This window comes from Atractosteus spatula, chromosome 5 (genome assembly GCF_055471065.1).
Source record: "Atractosteus spatula isolate fAtrSpa1 chromosome 5, fAtrSpa1.hap1, whole genome shotgun sequence".
Taxonomy (NCBI): Eukaryota; Metazoa; Chordata; class Actinopteri; order Semionotiformes; family Lepisosteidae; genus Atractosteus; species Atractosteus spatula.
In genome coordinates, this window is record NC_142710.1 from 40,875,816 (window position 1) to 40,895,129 (window position 19,314).

The following is a 19,314-nucleotide window of genomic DNA, read 5'->3' on the forward strand; positions in this document are numbered from 1 at the left end:
GGTTTCTACTCCTTATTTCTACTCAAGTTCTCAATATTTTCGGCATCTGTCTTTATAGGAAAAAGATGGTAAAAATTCCCCAAAAAGAAAATACAAAAAAGTGTTCACCCCAGTTTGACTCTAAATGCCCCTGAGTTTCTTGTCTGATCCAGAGGGTTCATAAACCTATCTATCCCCACCGGGACCCTATAGCTCCTAATCACGGCCCCCTGACCTCTGACCTGTGCCTGCCTCTGCATCTCTTCCTTGAGGTCATCAAAGTAGGTGGCGTCTCCCTCATCATACTCCGAGTTGAACCGCTCCTTCAGCCGCCGCTTCTTCTCCAGACGGGCTTTCTGCTTCTCCTCTTCTTCATCAGCCTCCTTTCCTTCCTCCTCCTCCTCCTCCTCTTCTCCACTCTCCTGCCCAACGAAACATAACAACAGTAAACACTCAGACCCCCTCTCTTAGGCCCATTTCCACCTCAGACTCACTGACTGCCAGAGGTGACAGTATTTAATCTTGTTAAGCTGTTAATCAGATAGACCCCCTTCCAGCCCCATTCTTCTGCCAGCAAATTAAAACAAGGCTGTTCCTGGCTGGCCTTAAGAGTCCCATTGCAGACATTAGTATTATAATGTGCATCTGAAAATCAAAAACACCAGCTGTATATAAAACACACTATGTAAAACACACACACATTTAATACTATTTTGACAGCAGATAGGCCCATAGAAAGTTGTAACACCAAGCTGAGACTGCTGCATGTTTATTACCAGTATTACAAGTTAAACAATAAAGCTCTCAGCAGTGGAAGACAGAAACACAAGAGGAAGCAGCAGCTTCTTTCCCATGAATCATGTACAATGAATTCCAAGATTTCAGGGAATGTAAATTCCAGTAGTGCCCTCCCACTCCTGTAGGGATAGCACAGGCAGACACAAGGTTTCTACCCCTCTGACAAAGTTGTTGTTCTGAATTCATTCTTGACACAGAAAATGATCTAATCAGTTTGACCTAAAATTAACCTACAGTTAAGACCAACACCCATTCCTCACTAACTGTATCACACCACTCCACAAACACAACGCTTAACAGCACAAGTACATAATCTCCCTGCTGGCGCAAATAAGGAACTATACATATTACAGACCATCTTTTCGGCGTTTTTCTTTCCGTCTTACTTATAGGTCTCTCTACCTCCGACTTTTAAGGAAATATTCAATTAGCATTCAGAGAAAACCCAGTGTCATAATTCTCTTCTCGCACAAAGGCCCACCGCAACAGGCATTTTAACTTGGCAACATTGTTTCTGTGAAGTGCGATATTTTAGGACATGAACCAGGAGAGTACCAAGTGACTACTATTTGATGTTATAGGAGCAATGAAGAAAGCCACAGTAGACTGAGCACCTCACTCTGGTCCTCCATCTTCTCAGGCTGCCCCTTGTGCACCTCCCCTGTCTCCAAGTCTTCAAAGTCTCCGTACATCTCCTCTGGAGGAGGGGGGAGGGGGGAGAGAGGGAAGGAGTCAGTCACAGAGAAGGAGCAGAGCCGTGTGACAAGACACCACGGTGACCGAGAGCAGACACATGACGGCAGAACCCGTTGAGCGAAGAAAGCAATTAGACAGATCCGTAAGGGTTGCAGGAAGACCTGCTGTATGTGGGCGATGGGGAGAGTGGGAACCACCAGAAGGAGTTACAGTAATGACGGGAACAAGGAGAGATGGCATGGGCTGGCATGAGCGCTGAATATCGCCATTTCCAGAACTGTAGGAACTGCCATTGTATGCCACCCGAGATTACACCATTCTTCAGAAGATAAAGAGTTAATACGCAAGCGCATGCAACAAGAAAGGCCTGCTCCGCTGTGGGTGAAAAAAACTGAAAATGCTCTCCCCAACAACTGTTTAAAATCGTTATGGAGGACATCATGGATGGTACCACAGCAACAATAATTAGTGTTTCATTAACTGCTCCGTCTGAACAGAAAGATTGCAACAGTAAAGGCCATTTATACCTGCTGACAACAAAAAATACTAAATGTATTGTACAGAAGTTACTCGAGTACATTAAGGTATCAGAAACGGGGAGTGTAAATGAGGCATTAAATGTGTATGATTTTTTTTCTCCAGTGCTAATATTATATGTCAGACTAACTCAGCTGTACATTATTATTCATGAATGGCACTCTATACACGGGACAAGACACCCAGTCAAAATACGTAATTATCTCATACATAACTGCAATCCTCCTTGCATGTAAATGTAGTGAGTTTGAGAAAGAGCGCGGGTGGAAAAGGTAGGATAAAGAAACTCACCGTCCTCCTTCAGCAGTGTGGAGGCGTCCTTCTCTGCCTCCCACTTGCCTGTCACAAAGCAATCCCTGATAGACTCCAGCATCTGCAATGATCAAAAACCATTGGTCACGCCTGCAGCTCCTGCACCCGCTGCCAAAAACGCAACTACCGCACGTCGCCACCACTACCAACTCCATCAAAATGAGTGTAACTGTCCAGCAGAAAATCTGTGCACATGATCACATACCCAGCATTCCACGTCAGCACCTGCATCAGGCGTGAGGTGCGAGGCTGGGTTGCCAGACACAAATGTGCTGTGGTTCAGAGTTAGGTGGAAGAGGGCATCTTCACTCTCCATTCTCAAATTACACACCCACCACCCATCTATCTCCCTTCTCCCACCTCCTCTCCCTTCATTTAATACTCTGCATTTCCTCTTTCTTCCTGATCCTAGTCCTTACCTCCTCCTGGTCCCAGTTGTGAATGCCATCCGGGGGGTATCGTGAACAGTCCAGCCCATCTGCCTGCCGTTTCTTGCTTGTCTCGGGGCGACTAACGCGGAAAAGCCCACCCAACTCTTCTTCCTCCTCTTCCTCATCCTTTATCTCTTCCTTAGCTGCCACTGTGGGGCAAGGTAAATCTATTAAGCCACATCACACAGCACTCTAAAACAGCTCTGCCAAGACTGAAGACTGCTCACTAGACTCAACTAATGTTTCTCAACCGTTATCCATCCCACAGCACAATTCTATAAATTTATACATTCACCACTCTCTCCCTACCTACACATATAGATCACTGACCAGATTATTAGTTGTATGATACACAAAAACAAAATTCTGAGTTCAATTTTATATTTGCCGCCGCGTGCATAGTCACCTTATCCTGGCCGTAATGCACGAGCCTCTCTCAGAACGTCTCAGACGTTTGAAAAACATTTTTTCAGGTTTGAAAAACCAAACTCATTCAGGTAGGCTGCTGAAAATGGCCATCAGATTCAGACTGTATTGTCTGATACTACTAAATATGCTGTCTTGTTTGTGCTCTCTTCTACTTGGGTGTGTGGTGACCTTCTTTGCCTTTCATTGTGCTCTTATTCCCTCCCTTATTCTCTGCACCCCTTCTCCCCCGCACACCTTTCACACCATTCACAGGACATCCCCCTTGCACACGATGGGTTGGCCCCGCAGTTACGCCATCCAGAAATCACCACTGCGCCTGCACACCCCCCTCCCCCCAGCAACTCCCACATGTCCCACATGAGCACAGGCTTTGGTCTTGTGTTTATTCACTGAACACGCAAGATGACACTTTAGTCACTCTACCAAACCCATATATAGATCTAAGCCATATTTCATATAGTCATTTTTTTGTTTTTCCCCATTTATGACTGTTCCAGAATCCCTTGGCACAGCCGTTCACACCTCTGTGCTGCGGCACGCTGGGTAAGAAGTGCTACACCCCCCAGTGGGAAAGTGAAGCCATGTGACCAGAAGCATGCTCGGAATCAAGCCCTTGGCCACACCCCCGGCTCGTCTACCCCCTGGAAGAAATTAACCCCCAGGGGGAAATGATGCTGCACTCTCAGAGGTGTGAGAAGGGAAATGGGCTGTCTGTGGCTCATTACACTTCCCTGCAATGGGTTCACAAAGCTGGCCGAAGGCCCCCAGGCTGAGCACCGACCAGAAAGCAGAGTGAGATTTGTCAAAAGGAGCAGTGCATTCAGTTACAAGAATATTGAATATTGAAAAAAACTGATGTATTTTAAATTTTGTGGATGAGATATTCCTCTTATTTTCCATATGCTAAAGGAATTCTGAAGCACCTACACAACACAACAACTTATAAGGCTTTTACCACAAAATGAATACACAACTCCTTGAGCCAGGGGCAGGAAATCACAGGCACTGGCTTCGAAAAAGAAAGGCTGCTTTTGGTCTAATTTGTTTAAGTTTTGTTAAGCATTTTGAAAAAAATGTAAGCTCTAATACATCTAGCTGGAAAATACACAGTACACAGCTGACTGGAAAATATTCAAGAAACCTGATTTGAAAGAAATGTCTGAAAGAAATAAAACTGTCTATTTTTAAATAACACTACCTATCTTAACAAAATCTCACAAAAAAACCCCAAACCCACATTCATTCACTCTTTGAATAAACATTGAGCAAGCTGCACAGGCTTAGTGATGTTAGAATTGTTCACATACATGTGAACAGAGCATGCAGACGTTTGGAAGACATATTCCAAATGCCGATATTCAGGAAATGCAAAATTCCTTCTGTCTGTGCCGTGTAAATGCAGTGCTTGAATGAGGTAACAAAGCACTGTTTTGCAGAGCAGCTGAATTGAAAAGAGCATACAATTTTTATTTGTGCCATGTTTGCTCCACAACACAAAACCCAGACCAGAAAAAACACCATCACAGTGGGACTTGATGGCTAAGCCTTGATGTAGATGCTCTTGTTGCACAATGATATTTAAATTATATGATCAGATTCAGAAGAATGATGAGAAAGAAAGCAAGCAAATGAGTGGTTGCCATCGCCTTGGAACATGGGACCTGAATTCTGTGCAAATTATATCGCCAGAAGAGTGATGCAGAAAAAACAAACAAGCTAACACACACGGTACACCTGAGGCCTAAATGTCATGCACCAGGCAAGGCCTGGTTTGAATTGTACCACCAGGCTCAGAACAGTGATGGGAAAAAAAAAACAGGCAACTCTCCTAAGCTTGGGAAGTTTTTTTTAGCCCAACGGGGCTCTGCACAGGAAATCAAAACAGGACGGGATGTCAGGCACAGGATGTCTGTAGCTGGAGAGGCAGTATCAAGTTCCGGAGGGGTACAAGCTCCTCACACTCACCTGTGCCATACACCAGCTTGCGCAGGTTGGGTGTGGTGCGCTGCTGCCGCAGAAAGGCTTCTGCTGCCTTCTGTGCCAGCCCCTCCTTCCACCGCAAAGCACCTGAGGTGGAGACAGTGAGCGAAAGAAAGAGAGAGCAAGTTAAGGAGAGTCAGTGAGGGGAGAGAGAGTGCTAGGGAGACAAAAGAAATACAAGAGGCTGAAGGCATTTACTTCAAGTACTCCGCTCTGTGATAAAAGAAGTATCCAACAGTACGTGGATACAATATGTACGATGAAGTCTTTTAGATCTTAATCAAGCTTGAAAACTGGGCCTCAGAATCTTGAACTGTGAAAAAGACCAGAATAAAGAGACAGCTCACCTACGGTTTCAAAGCACAGCTCTCCAGCCACTTCCATGTTTTCCTGCGTCTCCTTCTGGGGCTTCGTTTTTGATTCCTGAACACTGCTGTGGGGTTTTTTAGCAACAGGGCCTTCCTCTTCAGTCTCTGACCCCTCTTCCTCCTCTGAGCAGTGTCCAGAGTCAGCCAGCCTCAGGCCCCCCGTGTCAGCATCACTGCTTCCTTCAGTCTCGTTGGCCTCCTCTCCCTCTTCATCACCTTCGCTCTCTCCCTCCTCTTCACTCTCCTCCTCTTCATCCCCCTCACTCCCCTCCTCCTCTTCGTTACCTTCATCCTCCTCACTCTCCTCCTCCTCACCCTCACTGAGTTCTAGCTCATCCTCGCTGTCGGCAAAAGCTGGGATCTCAACCCCGCCCTTCTCTTCCTCCTCCTCCACTCGTCGTCTCTTGAGAGGGAGGGGGGCGCCCTGCTCTCGTATCTTTTTCTCTACTCTTCTGCCATCATCTTGGTCCTTTCCATCTTCCCCTTCCTCGTTCTCGCCCTCGCTCTCCTCTTCGGCGTCCCCCTCTTCCTCGCTCTCTCCATCCTCGTCACTCGCATCATCCTCATCCTCTTCTTCGTCGGCAAACACAGCTTTCCTCCGCTCTCTCTGCGCCTGGGGATCCCACACTCTGCTCTCCGAGGGTCCCTGGCTTTCTCTGTTGCATTACAAAAACCAGGCACAAATTGTTAATAAAATCCATTACTTCCTGTTCTCAAAATCACACAACGCTCTCTCCTCATAGCAGCAGAAAATATACTTGTTATAACTGGGCAATAACATGCACATTTCAAGTTTTCCTCATGATAAATTCCTTTAGGAATTTCTAAGATAATGATTGGTGCTGTTGCTTAATAAATCAGTTAATCACTTCCCCAATTTCAGCAGAGGACAGATGAATAATAATAATTCCATACACTTATATAGCGCTTCTGGAGTAATGGGGACTCTCCTCCACCGCCCCCAATGTGTAGCTCCACCTGGATGATACAACAGCAGCCATAGTGCACCAGTACGCTCACCACACACCAGCTATTAGCAGGGCAACATACACATGTCTTCCAGAACACACACTATTTTCATCCACTTGTTCTTCACACTGAAAGTCCCATAGTGCAAACAGCAGAGTTAAATGCAAAATGTGAGATTGAGGCAGATCTCACTGGCAGCAGTGTAGGCTTATTCAGCAGGTAAAGCGGAAGCCACTGGAATCCTGTTGGACACCGAGCTGAGAAATCCTTGAACAAATATGAGCAGCTCTTAGCCAAACTGGAAAGTTCCAGCAAAAGCTGGCTAATGCTATAGGGCCAGATTTTATTCAGTAATAAACCCAACCAAGTGGCAATGTTTCACATAGGCTAATTATGTAAAATCATTGGAAAACTGTCACAAATTACTGGCTTAATACTCTGTCATTACCGTGTGGGTCAGTGTTGGAAGCAGGCATCTCTGGACTAAAGAAACTAAACTGAGGTGCGAGTTGAGCACCTGTTCAGCAACCCATGTGCCCCACTCATATTACTGCTTAAAAAGCATTTTTGTAAATATTCTACCAAGAATGGGAAATACAACAGGACTGTCATTTTAAAAAAAGTTCCCAAAAATACGGCCTCATTGCTGTGTAACAATCCTGTGAGCCTGCAGTATTCTCAGAAAGAGTTACACCACCTTCTAGCCTTTAATCTTCTTGAAAGCTCCATGGGGCTCATCAAACCAAAAGTGGCAAGTTTGACCTGCATCATTTCATCACCGTCATGCTGTTACCAGGGCGGTAGGGGTCAGACAACTTGTCTGATCACTATTTTCAGTTCTAGTTCGTACTAGGAGTACTTCAAAATTTCAAATATAACAGGGGAAATAAAATAATAATACAAATATAATTCAATAGTGAGCAGCAACCCCCGTTACTTATACTGCACAAGGTTGCTATATAACACTCCAGGTACCCACCCGGTGTCCTGGACCTCTCCTGGCGTCAGTGCCGCAGTGCCCGTGAACAAAGACACCTTACTGGCAGCCATCTTGGCATCTAGGGTGGCATGAGTGCTGATGAGAGACTGCACCAGCTCTGTGGTGGGCCGGGCCTCGTTCTGTGAGAAAGAGAGGGCACAGGATGTACTTTCAGATTTCCATTTTAAGGTCTTAAAGTAATGCTAAGACCACAAGAAATTCTGCCCTTAGTACCTTAAATGCACCATATAGGAATTTGTATCTTGTAACCTGCTGTCAATTTTTGCAAAGAAATTGTTTCTAAAGAACAACAGATATAATGTAGGCACTCTGACTAGGACAGTAATCATTCAAATCTTTCTACTCGTACACAAAGGGGTTCTCAATAGTAGGTTCCCCAGACATTCCAGGTTTTTGAGTCAGCTTGCAACCCACTTTTAACATTTAGTGCTTTAAACCTTCTATAGAACGGTCCTATTTTAGGATAAGGGTGTTCCTCAAGCAGGGCAAAGCAGAAGGTCAGGAGAGAAGATCTGTGTAGAAGTGGTGTTTGGTCCTACCTGCTCCTCGGCAGCATGGCTGCCTCCCAGGTCAATGTAGACAGCGTCCTTGTCGTACACCACCCCCCCCACGCCCGACAGCGGCGCGTACAGCAGCCTCTCCTTCTCGTTGAGGGCGCGCTTCTTCTGCTCCTCGGGTAAAGGGCAGGGGTCGGGCAGGAAGCTCACATCGGCCACCGTGTAGTCCCCCACTCCTGCAGAGGGCGCGCAGAGCAGGGTGACGAAACAACACTGGGTCCTCAAAGCACGTCCAAGGCAGTTAAAACAACTCTATAGTGGAGGCCCAGTTACTGAAAAGGGGAAAAGGACTCGATCCGGACGGTAGCTGGAGTCTCCGCAGATTAGAAATCTCTAGTTTGAACTCAGACTGACGGCAACAAGGATTTTCAAAAGGCAGACACAAATGGACAAGAAGTAAAGCAGCAGAGCACTCTGAAAATCAACCTGGATTTTCTTACTGTGCAACAGTGACCCCTAGAGTCTACTGGAACTCTTATGAGTTTGCAGTGTCTTAAACTTGTTTAAAACTAAATTCTGGGGAAAAAATGGTTCTGGTTTTTCACATCTTTCAGCAGAGCCTGCCTTGTCTTGTTAACCCACTTCCTGCTCGTCGTCTTTTTTTGCTGTCCTGCATCATTCTTTGCCTATCTAGTACTGTTCTTCAGTTTCTTCCTCCCCTACTGCACTTTGGCTTTCCCAGAAACGACTGGGATTACCCACTTACCTGGGATGTGAACCTGGCTTTGGTTCTTCATGTATGTCCCTCGCAGGTAGCCGTAGAGGCACACTCTGCGGTCACACTTAGGGTCCACTCTCAGAGTCTCGGGGTCCGTCAGGTCCTCCATGCTGAAGAAAAAACAAAGGATCAGATTGCAGATATCTTTTGTTGCATGTGTTCGGCACATGGGATTTTCTGCTTTCCCATTGATCTGCACTTCCAGGCTTGAACTGAACATGTGGGGCACTGCACTAAGCAATACTCAAAACTCCCACTAAGTCACAGCAGCTCCACAAACCCAATGTTGACAAAATTGCCTCTGGACATTGGATACAGATGTGAAGTTCTGCCGCGGGACCTGCGATTCCCATTTCAGGGGACCCAGAGTTCTGCTTTTCCTAAATTCTGCACATAACTGGAAAACACAAACATGGTGATGAGCAGCACACAACAAGTAACTGCCACAGCTGAACTAGGTCCAAAAACTTGTGAGCATTTTAAAGCCAAAGCCAAAAATACATATTTTCAGGTTCCCAAGTTGATCACCTACTAAAGAGCCCTGATGGATTCATATGGTCCAATTAACGCTGGTTCCAACCAGTGTCAATCCATCCAGTTCAACAAACCCACTCAGGTGACTGTGAGGGATTCCCAAAGCAGTGAAGTACAATCAGCAGACACCAACACAGCCAGCGTTTCCTCAGCCTATAGCACAAGAGCAACCCATTTATTTTGCATCACTAGAACTTAGTAGCAAACACAGCCAGTGATGGATCAATCTCCTATATCATTATGCTTTCCATTTCCATTCTAAGTAACAGTAACATGCTACATTACTCTGCAGCAACTTCTTCAGATCAGCTTCGGCACCGAGGACAACAAACCAGGGCTCAGCGAACATTAGAGCCAGCATGATTTGACCTGAAATCCACTGTGACCATTAAAGACCTGCATGGCGTACTGTGGTCTCCCTGCCAGCTCTCCATCACTCCCCAAACTCTCTCCAGCTTCACTCACCGGTCAGCTAGCACGTACGGGTGGGAGGTCTGCCACACCAGAGGGCGAAACTTCATCACGGAGATGAAGCGGCCTAGATTGCGCACCTCCTGCTTCTGATACTCCCCGTGCACCATCCCAGACAGGTAGAACAGCTTGGCACCCTGAGCAGACAGGCAGGCAAAAGGACAACAGGATTAGAAGCCTCTCCGCATCAACACAACGGCACCTGAAGAAACGTGAGGACACAAAGAGCTCCACATTTCACTCGCTGCCCTGAATACTGTAAATGTGTCTGCCATCAGAAAGCAGCTAAAGCTGGTTCTGGCTAGTTTTTATACGGCCATCGGAAAGTCTTGCAAAAACATTATGCTTGTTGACAAAACAGAACTGATACAATTACAGTTGCCTCCTAAGCACATATTCAGTTGAGTGTAAGGTTTAATCTCCCAGCTCACACACTATATAATCCTTTGGAAAAGAGTAGAATGCTCTCAAGACCATTGTATTTGCATACAATTTACATAAAAAATGCTTTATTAGCATCACCTTATATTTTTTGCTTAGACTCAACACCTTGCTATTTGTCTCCCCGGACTGCCACGATTAAGAAATATTCTCACAGGGGCTCTTTATTTAATCAGTTATATTTGTACCACTATTTTGCTATAAGTCTTCCTCTGCTGCATCTTCTCTTGACTCCAATTTACTTTTAAATAGAAAGGAAAAGAGGCTTTGTGTTTAGAAATTCCCCAATCACAGATGTCTGGCCCACCTTCACGGAAGATACAAAACAGCACTGGATGAGGAGGACCACAGATGTAGTCAGATCAGATCACTTTATTAGTCATATACAATTTCTTGCATTAGAATTCGTCTTTTCGCATACCCCAGCTTGCTCTCCATGAGACACAGACACACAGACAGCAGAAACCTCTTACGCTAACCAGACAAGTAGAGACAGGGCGCTAGCAGCTGAGGAGCTCAGAATCACATCCAGCTCTGTCTGTCTCACCCACCTGGTAAACCTCAGTCCAGAAACGATGTTTGAGGCGTTTCTTGGTCTTGCGCAGCTGCTTGTTGTTCTTGAAGGAGTCCAGGTGTGTGAGGACGCCCATGATGCGAGGAAACCCATGGACCTGGCAGATGTTGAGGAACTCAAAGGTCTCCATCTCGAAGCCAAAACTGGCATCTATGAGCATCAGGACCTGCAAGGACAGGTGCAGTTAGAGCAGACTGACCCATGACTGGAAGATGGGAATGAGATTTCCTCCAGCAGATATCACAAGTTGAAAAGCCTGAGGTGATCAGCATGTGAACTGGTTTGAGTCTTGCTGACAAAACAGGATCTATTCACGCGAGACTAAGGGAGCTGGCATCTGCTCAGGGTCTTTTCCTGCACAGGGTGTATAGCAAAAGAGTAATTTCAATTAATTCATCTAATTTAGGGGAGCTGGACCCAACAAGCAACAGTGCAAGGCGGAATTTACTGTACACTGGACGGGATGCCAATCCAGGGCAGACAGACTTAAACACAGACACACACACTCACAACAGGGCCAACTTACCCAGAAGCCAATTAACCTGTTAGTATGTCTTCAGACTGAGGAAACACACATGGCCATTTGGAGAACACACAAACTCCATGCAGATAGCACCATACTTAGCATCCCAAAGCGTAATTTCTAGTAACTAATGTATTTAGCTAATTACATTTATACTCATTTGAACTCAGTTACGCACCTGGGTGTTTTACCAGTATCACCTGGTATTTGATCCTGCAACCTTCTAGTTTTGAGCCCAAATCCCTAAAGTGCTCCACACTGCTGCCCCTGTACTCCTGTTGGAATTCTGCATACAGTTTCATCCAGTCAGAGAATAATCTTTTAAATTGCCTCCAAATTGAGAACAAATGAAATTTGTTCAATTCATCAGCTATGACTGGTGAAATTTAAATACTTTAAATCACAATTTGTGATTTAAACACTAGGGACATCCTAAGCGAGAGCAAGCTCGAAAAGCAAGCACTGAATTCCAACAGGAGTAGTTCCGAAAAAACAACTTAATACCCAGTTTTTAAATGCACACCAGTGTCTATAACACAGATGCAGGCTCACTTATTCATCACACTGGATATGCTCTCATACACTGAGCTGTGCAGTTTTTCAAACATGTGAATCTAATAAGATGGGGAGGAATGCAGTTGAAATAACCTACTCGCTCTGGCTGAATTACACAAATTCCATCTTTCTTGGGGCTCACACAAGTAAAACAAAAACCCTTTCATGCATGAACTGGTGATCTTACATGAAAAATTACTTCTGACATTTTTCAATTCAAGGCCTTTTTTAAGCTGCTCTATAAGTGGGAGAAATTGCATCACTCTAAGAAGTCACCTTGGAATCAAAACTTTTAAGAATTAAAAGATTTTAGTCACTTCAAACAGCAAAACAAATCTGGTCGATCTCAATGCAGGAGACTTCTGTACACAGAGTGTAACTCACATGTAGGCCTCCACTAGCAAGGTTTCAGGTTATATATAATGGTAGTTATTTTTACTTTCTGTGTACTGGAAAAGTTAAATTGTCATGAAGTATTTCATCCCTTTTGTGTATAGTATCCTGTTACAGGCACAAGTGAAAAATAAGTTTTCACTTTTCAACAAGTGAAAAACTTGTGCCTGTAACAGGATACTATACACAAAAGGAATGAAATACTTGATGACAATTTAACTTGTCCAGCACACAGAAAGTACAGTGCCTGGCATCCCCCCCTGAAAACAGCTTGTTGTAAGAGCAGCCCATGAGTTGTGAAGACACAACAGCTGTTTATCCCCTTTATGCCTTTTCCTCTGCCCACTCACCAGGTCTGCCACCTTGGCCAGGTCGATCATGGTGTTGATGTCACTGCCACACTCCACGAACGTGAGGCGCCTCTTCTTTCCTGAGAACACAAAGAGAAGACCAAGATGATGTCTGGTAATGCGATGCTCTAAAAAAACAAATGACCAGAGTACAGCACACAATGAAAGGGTTTTTAAGCAATGTCTGTGTGAACCTTCCTCATTAAACACTTTTTTACTAGTACAATTAAATATATTAAACTAGATAATGCTGTCAAGCCCTGGTTGAAGAACTTACTAGGTGTAGTAATCCTAAACATGGATCCCTGCCACATTAACAGATTGTAAAAACAAAGATCGTATTAACATATTAGAAAAAGAACAACCAGACATAGGCAGCATTCGGCATTTTAGACTTGTTTGTCTTGGAGAGTCTTACGCAGATGTTCAGTTGAGGGCTGATAGAAATACGACAAGTGTTGATCAATTCTGGGGGGAAACTGCAGAATTCTGGATGTTAAGGAGAGTTCATTCTAAAAGGACAGGGCTCTATATCATGGTCTTTTGCACTGGCATATTTCTGTAATCTCTGTAAGACAGAACCACCAGCACAGCATGCCTTTAAATTAGCCAGTGGTTCAGGCCATCCTTAAACGGTCCCTCACCAGACACGATCGTGATGGGGCCACAGATGTCACTGAGTTTCTGCCGGGTGAAGTTTTTAATCAGGCAGCGGATCAAGGTGCTCTTGCCCACACGTGGGGGTCCTACCACCACCACCACAACAGGGGGCGGCTCCAGGGGCATACGGTCCACCAGGGGAATGTGATGCTTCTTGGTCTTCAGATCCTGGGTCCTAGGGGGGGGACAGAAGCGAGAGAGAGAAAGTCAGGCAGTTAGGGAGATACACATTTACACATTGGAATGGGCAAAAAAACAGTACTTTCACGTAAAATAAAAAGGGAAGCAAAATGGAACTTCCAAGCATATGCTACTAGAAAATACAGATTATGACTCTGATGCACCAAAAGAGTCAAGGATCAGAGAGAGTCAAGTCTCATTAGTCCTGTGTGAATGGAGGTTTGTTTTTAAGTGTTTTGAGTATTTTCTCCCACAGTGCCCAGTTCTTTCTGTATGAAAAGCCTCAAAGAAGGGATTTCTTTAAGGAAAGAATCTTTAAGAGATATCTTCCACCTCAGCTGTTGAACTTTTTTAAAGTTCAGGACTCTATTAGAGGAAACATGTGCCAATGCCAGTGAAAATGCCCATTTCTTTAAACAATCAAATTTCACTAGAAGGGACTTCCAACAGGACAGCATAGAGATGCTATGATGGCTTTCAGTTGCCTCAAATGTGTTTTGTAGATCGCAGAACTTTGGGTTTCCAAAGTTTAATCTGAGCACTGTAACTCAATTAGCTACATTTCAAAATCCTCCACACCCACTGAATCATTTTTTTAGAAAATTATGTCACTAGTATCCAGGCTGCCTGGTTTAATCAGAAAAAGAACCATTGGACCAAAGCATTGGAAATCCTGAAATCTGACAAAATAAAAAATCTGATGCTAGTTCTCACATATGCACTCCAAACTCAGGATCTTGATGTTGGAAACAACAGAAAGTTGAGGTGTCCATGTCCTGGGAAATATTGGCAAGTTCTGCAAGATATGTCTTCCATGTTTCAAAAACACCCTGATAACAGTGCGATCTCCACCATGCAGACAAAGGTTGAGTTCATTTATATCAGTGGTGCTGTCGACTAGAAACCTTAGTTTTGCAATCCATTTTTAAAGTCCAGTTCATGTAGTTTTGACCATTTTCTGGCAAAAAAAAATCTTGATTGCATCCCTGAAGTGTTTGTCGTGTTATGATGTGCGACAATGCACTCACAACATAAAGCACAAAATCACAGTCATTAGGTTAAACAAATCTACAGTCTTCTCTACAGTGGAGCTAAAAATCAGCGAACCTGATTTTTTACCGTTTTCAGCAACCACCAATTTGTCCAAAATGTTTGACTTTACACTTAAGTGTGAAAGATATTATCAGCAACAAACGCTGCAAACTTTACTGTGAAAACAATAGGCTAGCTCACTTAAAATAATGCATAGGTTTTATAGTTTTTAACTTAATTTCTCTGTGGCTTATTAAACTTTTGCTGCATGTACCGCTTTCGTTTCGCGTGCAGTTGAAAATGTCTTTATGTAAAAATAATGGCTTGTGTGTCATAGATTGCTAAGTCCTGCTCTAGAAGCTCCATCAAATAAAAAATAGATGCATGGCATTTATATATTTATTTTGGGGATTTATTTAGAATGGGAGAACATTCCATTCAAAGACACAAAGACTACATTGTGACTGCACAATAAAGCAGAGAATATTTCGAATTAAAAAAGGAATGGATGAATTAGGATGTGCCTGAGTGAGGGGACTCTGGGCAGCACACACTAAGACAGACACTAAAATAAAGCATTCCCTCATCCTCAGGGTACACCAGCATGTATTGGACAAGCCTGAACATTTCTGGAGATCTGACTGCACCTACACTGAGAGCGTGCACTGGCAGTCTGCTATTCATGAGTTGTAAAAGCATATTCTGAAAGTCAGAATCTGAAAGTCTAGAGAAAGTTTTCTTTCTGTTGTAACATTCAGCTCTCCTCATATCATTCTACCTGCCCCCTTAATTACTTCCAAACAGGTATCACTGTGTAAACAAATGTCCGAATAAACACAACGCTTTTTAACAAGCCATCAGCACATTCTCTGTTGGTGCAGTAAAGTTTTACCCATTAACACCTCACTGAGGCCTGGCACTTCTGAGCAACAAAACCATCACACCCATTCAAGAATCTCCCTCACTCCACCACAAGGAAAAAATCATCAATGTCTGGCTTTACCTAATTATATCCATCCATTTTCGAACTGCTTCTTTAGGGTCACGTTGAACTGAAGCCTATCCCAGCAAGCAATGGGCACAAGGCGGGATACAGCTTGGATGGGACGCCAGTCCATCGCAGACAAAACACATACTCACACCAGGGCCAATTTTCCCACAAGCCAATTAACCAACCAGCATATTTATGGACTCTGGGAGAAAACTGGAGCATCCAGAGGAAACCCATGAAACATGGCGAGAACATTAAATTAACCCTGCAGATGGCACCCCAAGTCCTCAGCTGAACCCAGGGCCCCAGCAATACGAGACAGCAGTGCTAACCACTGTTCTTCCATACCCCATTACAACACTTACAACACAAGGCTCCAGCTGCACACTCAATAAGCACCAACCTGTGGAAGGTCCTGGCCATGCGGACAACGGACTGCACCCCAAAGGCCTTGGGGTTCCTCTTCCTCTCGTCCTTCTCCGGCTCCACTCCATCCTCCTGCTTCTTCCTGTTCTTCTTCTTGGCCGCCTTGGGGCCACTCTGCTTCTTCTGGTGCTTCTTGTGCTCCTTCGCCTCCATCGTCACACCTGCCACGTGCACAACCCCACCGTCAACACTGGAGTCTCACGATATTGAAAGAGCTCCAGTCTGTCTGTGCACAACAAAAAATGTCTCTTAACAGACATGGCACCCATCTCCTTTCATACTGATTGCACCTCAATGCCCACCAAATGGAAAAACAATCCTTACATACAGAAATGAACCCTTCATCCTATCGAAAAAGACATCATAAGTATCCTTAGGATTACTTTGCTCTCGGCTCAATTCATTCAAATTCAAACAAAATTAAACAAATTTCAGTAATGAAACTTTGCACATTCTTAAGAAACACTATTATCGGTTTAAAAAAAAGGTTACCGCCCTGACAGCAGCATTGCCATATTGTAGCCAGATCTGGAGAGATCTCAGAGGATAAGTAAGGCTAAGGCCTTGGCAGCACTGGAAACCAGTACTGGTTGCTGTTATAAGTCTCGTTAATGACCCACTAGGTTGTTCTCTTCCTTGTGAACCAGAATGTCCAAACCAATGCCTAAGCATGGTAACATTCATGAGCATGGATGAGAATTGAGCTCATGACTATTAACTCATTAAAGATCCACATGGCCCTGATCAAAAGAGTAGGGGTGTTTACCCTGGTGTACTGACCAAATTCCACCCAGGGATTAGACAATCTGGCCTCCCCAGAGACCCTATTTCAAGTCTAGTTCAAGTAATAAGTCTCAATTACGATACAATTATAATTATGCTCTGTTTTTATAGTCAAGCTTAATATACCGCATCCAAAGATTCCACAAGCGATTTTCATTTTATTAGTGTATGTATTAAGAGGTCAGCATTGTCCCGTGACACTTAGCACTGCTGCCTTTTAATGTCAGGTTCTCACACTCTATTCTTACAATACGACAATACTTTATTCTAAGAACTGTATTTTACATCAAAGCAGCTATGTTTTTTACACATACAGAAACTACACAGAACAAGTTCGTGAGTGACCGTCCGTTGCAAACATGAAACACAAAAACTTACACAATATCTAAACGAATTCTTACAGATGTATTTAATAATATTTGCACGTGGGTTGCAACGCTCTGTCAGTGAAGTGGTGAAACCTTCAGCAACTACAGCAGGGAGAATGAGGAGAAAGCTTGTCCCATACGCAGAACAACAATTCTTTGCATTCTTTGCAAAATAAAGGATATACTGTATTAAAATACAATGTTAAAGCTAATACAATGGTGTCAAATTATATACTTGCATGATATAAACCTAAAACTACCTTATTTCACTCGCCTCCCCATAAAGGGTAGGATACAACACGTTAACACCACGTTGCTTGATGCTTTAAAGTGTTGCAATTTAACCTTCGAGGCATTTTACTTTACCATCAGACGGCTCCGACTTCTGTTCAGAAATCGCCGCTCTCCGGTTTCTGTCAATCCGTCTCCAGTACTGCCAATCTTTCCAATACCAACCACACTCCAACTACCTCCTCGCTTTTCAAAGTACTCTGCTATTTTCACATGTGGAAAAGGCAACCGGAAGTACTTGCGCAGGCATTTCTCTCCGGTAAGAAAAAAACATCCTTTTCTGCCTGTACACATTAGTTCCGCATGTTCGGCAAGTACCTTTCGTGAAATCCCTGGAAATAATTTAGATTTTAATGCCGTGTTAATAGTTCATTACATTAAAATAATTTTGCGGATCACAAGACAGTGTTTTCCAATATGTTCGAAGATTTGGTAGATGTCTATATTATTAATTCATGTTATTTTATATTTTGGTTCTGACTTTTATTACATTTTTCAAATAAGTCGATTGAAGTAAATTAGTTTTAAAACAAATTAAAACCCAGTTTTGAGGACACTGTCTTATGTATTATCAGGATCTAGAAAATAATAATAACAATTGCTTACACTTATATAGCGCTTTTCTTGACACTCCACTCAAAGCGCTCTACAGGTAATGGGAACTCCCCTCCACAACCACCAATGTGCAGCCCCACCTGGATGATGCGACGGCAGCCATAGTGCGCCAGAACACTCACCACACATCAGCTATCAGTGGGGATGAGAGCAGAGTAATGAAGCCAATTCATAGATGGCTTCATTACTCTAGCCATTTCCAATAAATAGACAATATACATTTAAAAACAGTTGAAAAGTATGTATTTTGTGAAAAAAAGACTTTATTTAATTAAATACAAGTGCAGCAATAAAAACAGTTTTCCACTGAAAATAATTAACATGGTAAAAAGCACAAAATGATGTAGACTTTCTAAAATTTGCACCATTACAATTCTGCTATCCCTGAGCCTTAGAGCCTTATACTCCTGCTTGAGCAGGACTGGTTACCAGCTCTTACAAAGAATTATAATACTACATTTAATATTGCACAGTAAAATTCCAAAATATTGCACATTAACATTCCAAAATATTGCACAATAATGCTCCATAATATTGCATAGTAACATTCCATGATATTGCACAGTAACGGAGAGAAATCCGATTGGGATCACAATCCTTCCACCATCTGTCCTTCATTAATTCCACCCTCAGAAAACCGGCATGTCTGTAGAGTGGATCATCCCCTGGCTGGTCTCCCACCATTCTGACTGCAGTCCGCTCAAGAGCTCCTCCAGGGTGTGAGTTTGCTGGTCACAGCCCAGATCCTGCCCGGCAGCAGCCATGGGGCCGAACATCCCCGCTGACCCTGAGCTGGGCTCCTCCTGATGGGGCTTGCTCATGGGAAGATTGTGCTGGCCCATTGTGAGCGGAAAATGGACAGCTGGCAGCTGCTGAGGCATGCTTCCCTGATATTCCGAGGTGCCTCCAAACTGGTGCCACTGGGTGGATGGAGGGGTGGACTGCTGGAATCCGTCCCAGCAGGTCAGGCCTGTTGTAGAGGGTGTATCAGCCTGGGATAGGCTGCCTGCCCCCCCTGCCTTCTGTTCAAAGACAGACATGTGCTCAGGCTGAAGGGGGAAGGTGGTGGCTGGCCCGTGGCCTAGGCTGTAGTTGGTAACATCCATAGGAGAGGAGGAGGAAAGGTAATTAGGAGGTGTCAGGGAAGCCAGAGCTCCCCCGTCCCCTGACACATGCTGGTACCCCAGGCCTGTCGTGGGGGGGCTGGGGATGGTACCCTGAACTCTGCTTTGCCCGTGTCCCAGGGCAGAAAGGTAGTGGCTCGTGTCCCTGGGCGATTGCAGGTCCTTGGATCCACCAACACGACAGGCAGGAAAGCGACTGTAAAAGCAATCCTGCTCCACCTTCAGGCAG

The 19,314-nt window shown here is 44.2% G+C and overlaps 1 protein-coding gene across 2 annotated transcripts in view; it reads right to left on the reverse strand.

Annotated features, from left to right (window-relative positions):
• Positions 1 to 17,563, reverse strand: part of bms1 (BMS1 ribosome biogenesis factor) — a 31,997-nt gene extending 14,434 nt beyond the window's left edge. The window contains exons 1-15 of one of the 2 annotated variants that reach the window (XM_088917640.1): positions 17,422 to 17,563; positions 15,882 to 16,065; positions 13,260 to 13,450; positions 12,616 to 12,695; positions 10,772 to 10,960; positions 9,774 to 9,916; positions 8,763 to 8,884; positions 8,039 to 8,232; positions 7,479 to 7,618; positions 5,510 to 6,186; positions 5,148 to 5,249; positions 2,742 to 2,902; positions 2,302 to 2,383; positions 1,392 to 1,474; positions 222 to 401 (exon numbers count right to left, since the gene is read on the reverse strand). In XM_088917640.1, the coding sequence (XP_088773766.1) occupies positions 222 to 401; positions 1,392 to 1,474; positions 2,302 to 2,383; positions 2,742 to 2,902; positions 5,148 to 5,249; positions 5,510 to 6,186; positions 7,479 to 7,618; positions 8,039 to 8,232; positions 8,763 to 8,884; positions 9,774 to 9,916; positions 10,772 to 10,960; positions 12,616 to 12,695; positions 13,260 to 13,450; positions 15,882 to 16,057 (2,520 nt within the window). In that variant the 5' untranslated portion in view covers positions 16,058 to 16,065; positions 17,422 to 17,563. Of the gene's footprint in view, positions 1 to 221; positions 402 to 1,391; positions 1,475 to 2,301; positions 2,384 to 2,741; positions 2,903 to 5,147; positions 5,250 to 5,509; positions 6,187 to 7,478; positions 7,619 to 8,038; positions 8,233 to 8,762; positions 8,885 to 9,773; positions 9,917 to 10,771; positions 10,961 to 12,615; positions 12,696 to 13,259; positions 13,451 to 15,881; positions 16,131 to 17,421 lie in introns of both variants that reach the window. The other variant, XM_088917641.1, reaches the window with a different exon arrangement.
• Positions 17,564 to 19,314: the final 1,751 nt, after the last annotated feature.